Source organism: Heliconius melpomene, chromosome 7 (assembly GCF_056956725.1).
Source record: "Heliconius melpomene rosina isolate 202511_hmr_F chromosome 7, ASM5695672v1, whole genome shotgun sequence".
NCBI classification, from domain to species: domain Eukaryota; kingdom Metazoa; phylum Arthropoda; class Insecta; order Lepidoptera; family Nymphalidae; genus Heliconius; species Heliconius melpomene.
The window spans coordinates 7,714,854-7,722,137 of record NC_140395.1 but is presented as its reverse complement, the minus strand read 5'-3'; the positions used below and the strand labels follow the sequence as shown (position 1 = coordinate 7,722,137).

General features: G+C 29.4%; 1 protein-coding gene across 5 annotated transcripts in view; it reads right to left on the bottom strand.

The window, feature by feature from the left end:
- Positions 1 to 707: 707 nt before the first annotated feature.
- Positions 708 to 7,284, bottom strand: part of tfc (Brevican core protein triforce) — a 69,251-nt gene continuing 62,674 nt past the window's right edge. For all 5 annotated transcript variants that reach the window (XM_085188045.1, XM_085188046.1, XM_085188047.1 and 2 more), the window contains 2 exons: positions 2,669 to 2,777; positions 708 to 1,947 (listed from right to left, as the gene is read on the bottom strand). In XM_085188045.1, the coding sequence (XP_085044171.1) occupies positions 1,697 to 1,947; positions 2,669 to 2,777 (360 nt within the window). In that variant the 3' untranslated portion in view covers positions 708 to 1,696. The remainder of the gene's footprint in view (positions 1,948 to 2,668; positions 2,778 to 7,284) is intronic.

Here is a 7,284-nt window from a genome sequence, read left to right as displayed (position 1 = left end):
ATATATTTATTTCTTTTATATTCCTTTACAAGTGTTAATAATGCTTAAATAAGTAGAAATATTCTCATTCTTTCTATATATTCTATATGTATAAAAAAATACTTGTATTTTTATGTATAATTATCCTGGCCCAGAACCATGCTGTAAATATAAATAAAAAAGATCTTTTAAAGCTATTACTCTAGTAATAATTAATATTAAGAACCCATTAGTAACTAAATATCTAGAACATATATTCTTCTAGAAAAACACATCAAAATCTAAAGTAATAACATGAACATAGTCTAACTCAATTCACCACGACGTGAAGCTGTTCTCAGGACATGTGCTCTAGCGTATCGTATCCTTAAGTAAGAAGAAAGGTCAAAGTAACTACAAGGTTTATTATTCGCGCCTCTCGCAAGCGGCACATAATGCTGGCTCCATATCCTGAGTGTGGCTGGAGGCGTACACCTCGGCTATTTACAAATGCTTTTGGAGTGCTTGTTCTTAGGAGAAATTGCTTTCATATCAGAGTCAAGATTATCCTTGCCATAATTGTGTTTAGGTTTTTTAAGTAAACTATTTTATGAGTTATTCTCTTTGCTTCTAGAGAAAGTGGTAGAATTATTCAAAATGTTAAATTTTCATAGATTTAAATATTATTTAATATTTTAAAATTATAATATTTTAATATGTTTATAATACATTTGTTAAAGAAAAACAAATTATAGAAATATTTTTTTATTTGTTGTTGATACTTATGTCTATTTTTACAGATATGCTAAGGTAACTATTATATTTACCCACTACGTTTGACTATGGACACGTACGCGTCCCATTGAACCCGAGGGCCAGATTTATTATAAGATCATTAGGCAGTGATCGTTTCTTATAAAATATGTTTTTTTGATTCCCATTTATTTTTTATTATATATATTAAAATAATATTACGATCCATTTTTGATTAATTACAAAAACATAATAAATATTTTACACCTCGTGCTAATTTAACAAATTATTCATAATGTTTTTAAGTTAGTACGAGGTGTTTTATTCGAATTATATATTATTTACTGACCGTTTCTTACAGAAATATTGATATAATAAAGTGTAAAAAAAGATCTAAATATAATTCCAGGTGAAAGTTCGAAATCTAGCACACTACCTTATCACAATATTGTATTCTAACAATGACATTACATTTTATTAGATGAAGTTAATTTTGTATTTAAAAAAAAAACTACCTATAGCTATTTCATAGTTCTGAACAATATATCAATATAATATATTTTGTTAAAAATAACAAATTTATATTAAATTAAGTCGTAATGTAATTTTTCAAAGTAAGAAAAGAAATAATTAGTAAAAATATTTCTACATTTTAGTTTACATGAATTTAACCTCCAAAAACATAATTAATGACCAAATATATTAAAAACATAATAACACATAGATATGGTATTTGTATTATTCCAATTATGAAATAGCACCTTGAATAACGGAAGCATACATCTAAATATGTACAATGCAGAACAATAGACAATAAATACATGTATATTGTGACCTTAAGTAATCAAGGCTTCAACTTCACGCTGTATCCCGCACACAGCAGGGTAGGCACAAGGAACCTAGTGTTAAAACACTGCGTTCCCCACTAATCAAGGCGTAACAGATTAAAAAAAAATCTAATAAAATGTAATGTCTGGGTGTATTATTAATCCGATCGGACTTCGCAAATAAAGAATGTTTCAAACGAGCACGGTGAGTCATTCCATTTGAGGCCTTTGTCGTCTCTATTCCAGAGTTCTAAGCAGTTTTCTTCTTCGCCGTTTTCGTACCGGAAGTTGTTTGGTTCCCCTGCGTTCCAGTTGACAAAAGTCAAAGGTCTGCCATTGGCCATCCAGAAGAAATTGCCTTCTTCAGCTAAGTCCGTGCCTGATGTCCAGAAATGCTCGCGTCCGTATCCTGTAATTGAAATTTAATTTAATTTTAATTATATTTGTATTATATTGTATTTTTTAAATATCCTTAGAGTGTGGCATCAGAGTTATTCTGCCTAGAATGAGGTACCCAAATAAATGTTACTTAATTTTTTTTAAATATTTAAAGCACGTATATATAGAAATAAGCTATGCAAAGTTCTGAAAAATCACGTCCTGGATACCAATTAGAGTACGTTCAATATTCTCTACTCTCGTGCCCATACTTGTGCGAAATCGCTCGAGGGCTCATTCATAATTTTGCTGTCGGACGTGCGCTTTAACTCTACAATTTTTCATATAAATAAATAACTGCTTATAATTTATATATCTTTATATTAGATATTTTTTTATATAATTTTATCTTAACCCATTTGTGGGCATGAAGTACACTCTAATATATTTTTTACATATAAAGTTTTTTAAATAGACTTATTTTATATTATTATTTTTTTCTTTTAGTGTGACCGTAGTGTTATGACTCTTCTGTTCCCTACTTTTCTTGAGAAAGTTCCATTACCAAAGCGAGAAAATATAATATTAAATATTTCATACCTACGAGTGGGTAATGAACCTACTATTATCAACTTTACCACTTATCACATGCTTATTTATGCTCCCGCGCCACCGCGGCCTCATTTTTATATAAAATATATAGCATAAATGAATATATGATAGTTACTATATAAAAAATAAGTTCTACATACCTGATTCTCTTACGTATTTTTCTAGTCTATCGTTTTCCTCCTGTGACGAGATGGAGGCGAGGTGCATTCCATGGAACCTGCAGTATTGTTGTGCCTTGAACCAGTTTGCCTGAAAGCAAAAAAAATTGATATAAATACATTGTAAAAAGGTATATTTTTATTGATACTGATATTATTATTTTTATGTAAATTTATTTAATCTTTTAAGATTTTACGGCTTTAATACGAGATGAACAAGTGTGGATTTTCAATCTTACTAAGCGTTTGTCTAGGGTAATATTTTACAGAGTATTATTAGAATATTAGTTACATTATATGAAAAATAATAAAATAAAATAAAAAAATGGATATTTTATTTATATAAGACTAGATTAAATCACTAAATTGCTTTAGAAATCACTGTTATAGGATCATTTAAATTGACAAGATTATTAAATATGAATGTTTTTTCAACATATACGTTTCTAAAAGAATGTAAAGTAGAAATTGAAATGATAGATAACTTTTGTTCCTTCTTTATCCACTTCATTAAATTATATATTAAAATAGATAAAAAAAAACAACATAGTTAAGTTTCTTAATAATGTAGATAAGTATAGTAATCTCAATTGTTATTACACAAATTACATTTCCAAACCAAATTATAACAGAAATAATGACGTGTTTTTATTTTTTTTAAAGACAGAAAATTTCAACTGGTGCTCAACTTTATACATTATAGTGAAAGTTAGTTTCGTCTTTCATCTATTAGGTATGTGCGCGACTAATGCAGCGTTGTAATTTAATAATTATATCATGCCGTAATATGTCTTATTACCAGGTAATTAATGGTAAAATTACCGTGCGCGATATCGAGTTTAGCGTGTAACATGTTTATTATTGAACATATTGCGAGATGATAGAATTTCATCAATGTAAAGTTATGCGCGCAGGTACTTATACGATGTAAAGTGCCTATGTCTAGAAAATGTACAAAATTAGATTATATAAAGACTCTAGAATCCGGCGGATAATGGGCAACAGAGTGTTTTAACACTACATTCCCTCTGCCAACCTTAATGAGTGCGAGATACAATGTGAAGCTGATAAATTATAATATAAAATACATTAAATAAACAAAATAAATTAAATTATTTGTTTTCGGTATGGCCGTCACCTATTACGTACTAAACTATAATTTTATTATTTTAAGTACATCATTACCACGTATATTATCCTTGAAAATTAAAGCACATTAGTGAATAACCTCTACATGCAGAGAATAACCATATCTACGTTTTGATGATAAGCAGATAGAATCAATATATCAACTGTTACTCTATATTATTTTTTCATAGCTTCAGAGAACGATTATGTGTTGTGTTGGCGAGAATTAGGGGAGGCCTATGTCCAGCAGTGGACGTTGAAAGGCTGATGGATGGATGGATGGATGTGTTGAGTACCGGAATTCAACCCCGCGAACTCTATATTATACTTTCGGTAATCTACATTTGAGGTATAAAATTAAAATATACAGTTGTTTTATTTATTAAATGTAGTCATTTCGCGGTCATTCCTCAAACGGATATAAAATCCGTCCAAAAACATCGATGACAATTTACGGAATTTTTGAGTGTATGACTCATGTGTCAAAAGTTATTTTGTTAACATATTATTCATTTGAACTCACTACCATATATAAAGGTCAAGCAGTCGACATTAAACAATTCAAGGTGGAGGTAAGTCTGACCCTGAGTTACATCACGCTGAAACTAAGTATTTATTTTTAAGAGAAAAAACATGAGGTACTTTTAGTTATTTATTGTTTTACAAATTAGATATAATGGAAAAAATATGGTTTTATATATGTTAGACTAAGACAGCTTGTATTCTTCTAAGTGCAGCATGACATAACTAAAAAAAAAACTTTTACTTTTTTTTTAGATTCCATGTATAAATTCGAAAAAATTAAGAATCTTAGTTCGAAATTTCTGCCTTCTTCTTTAGTTTCTTCAGTTATTTAATATTTACTCAGTTAATTAATAAGATAATTACATAATGTCAATGTGGTGTAAAAATGAAAGTATTTGTACAATAGCGTATACGAAATCCGCTTTCGGCAATTAAAATACTGGTTTTTGATGCAAAACTGTAGGAGCTTATTTGTGTCAAAAGTCATAGTTAGTTTTTGCATTCTTTTTATTTATTTATTTGTGTCATAACTATACTTACTTCTTAAAAAAAAATCAAATAAATTAAATTTGAGGCCGTCGTGGCGCAGCGGCACAAGGGTATGACTGTAACGCGAGGGTTGAAGGTTCGATCCCCACTCGAGGAAGTGAAATATTTATGTACGGTTATATTTCCATTTCTTCGCTCTGGTGTCGAGGCAAAGCGCAGCGTTGAGTTTCGCCACTCGACATGTAATGCCTCCAGAAATCGGCATAAAATTGGGAACGGTGTGTCTTAACACTTTCTTCCGATCCTGGTGTACGCATGATACAGCGTGATTAAATAATAAAAAAAGTAATTTCTACTAATTTGCTAAAGATTATAAAAATTGTAACAGAATAAATTATTCTTATATTTTAATGTATTCACTTTTCAAAGTCAGCTAGATATATCTTGCTTCGCTAAATCCTAGAAGTATAATTAAATTATTCATAAATATCAATTGCTTTATCACCCACGCACAATATTTATGCTTTCTATTTTTATCAATACGAAAATTGCTAAAATATTTATAGAATTTAATATACAAAATACTATTTCTCAAATACGAGTCTATTTCTGTGTTTATGAAAAAGTATTCAACGATTAAAAGTAATAGCGTCACGCTTTACCCCGCATTGTAGAGTAAATAGAGAGAGTGCAGTGATGATACTCTATTTTCTGCTGGAATTCGGGATTCAATTTGGAAAAACTTATTTCCACAAAAGTGGAGATTGAACTTAGGTACATTCATTGAGATTTTCATTCGACTACCACTATGGGTTTAAATTATTTTAAATATGGCAGAATTACGATGCAAAATCTTATTACAAATATTTTAATATAGCATGAATTTTACTAGCTCTGTTCAATTCTATACTAATTAAAAGTACTGCCTACACTTACTAGCATTCGAAAAACGCGTTAATTAACAAATAGAAATATATTTTTTTCAAGATAACTATATATTTTGAAAAAAATATATTAATTATATTAATGATATTATTAATTATATACGAGTACAATATAAAAGTCGTTTAAATACCTTATTATTCGGTTGCTGTGTTTAATTTTACTTTAATAGGATTTGATAGGAAATTATATTTATAATGTATAACTTTAGAAAATTTGCTTATTAGAATTAAACTAAGTTCTTATATAAAAATATCTCAGAGTTTCTACCTTTGGGTTCCATGTCAGTTAGATATTTCAATTTATTTATTATAAAGTTACATTATTTTAAGAGACATTTATGAGTTCGAATCATTCATTTACACCAAAAGTATTGAAGGTTTTGTTATTTTTACGCGCAACAGGTTTGTTTAAGTCATTCTTTCCACGCTAAGCTCAACGAATTATCTGTAATTTCATGTGGACAGGTGACAGGATTATATGAGGCAAAAGGTACAAGATATTTCATTTATATTATTATTTGAAACAAACTCATTAATAAACTAACTATTTATTATTGATTTATTTTTGACTATTTTTGTATACAATTTACTCATTACTTACAAATATTTATTTTTCTTTTTTTTACATTATATAATGAGGCCTACAACTGACAAAACAATCACTGCGTACAAAATTAGGCAATGATTACCTGAAAATATTTCGTAACAGCAGCAATCTTTACGAGAATAAACCTAATTGCACTGTAATTTACATTTATTTCAAAACAAACAACGATAGGTGGTGCGATAGTTGCAAGGTTCCTAATTAAGCAAAACTAGAGTTGAATTTGCAAAATGAAAATATAGTTTTGTTATGTTCCTTTTTTGCTTTATCCTGTATCACGCATATAGCAGGGTTCTGGATTCTGGAGACATTGCGTGTTGTGTAGCGGAACTCAACACCGCGCTTTGTTTCGACACCAGAGTTAACAAATTAAAATATAAATTTATCTCGAGTGGGGATTGAATCCTTTTTTTTTCTGTCTCTTGTTACAATTATTTTGTCAAATTACCTAAGGTCTTCCCTTTGTATGTGCAAACCTACGAAAGTACTTTATAAATTATATATTATCTTTTTTGTCGATTTCATGCTATCTCCCTCCTGTAGCAGGTTAGGCATAGGATGCCTAGTGTTAAGATACTCCGTTCATTCTAGAGACATTGCGTGTTGAGTGGCGTAACTCAACGCCGCTCTTTGCCTCGCCACCAGAGCGCAAAAAAGTAATATATATCATTATCAACTTTATGCCTGTATTAAAAATCGTGAAAGTAATTTAAACAGGGAACCTCAAGATTATACAGCGATCGTCGTGGTCATGATATTCAATTTATGTAAATGGTATTTGTTTAGCGGGTATTGCAACAAGAAATGAGGAAAAATATACAAGTAATAGTTTTTGTTACTCTTTCAATAAACATAGCACCGTTTAATGTTATTTTAACGCCTTTCTGAATTTTTAATATACTCGTATA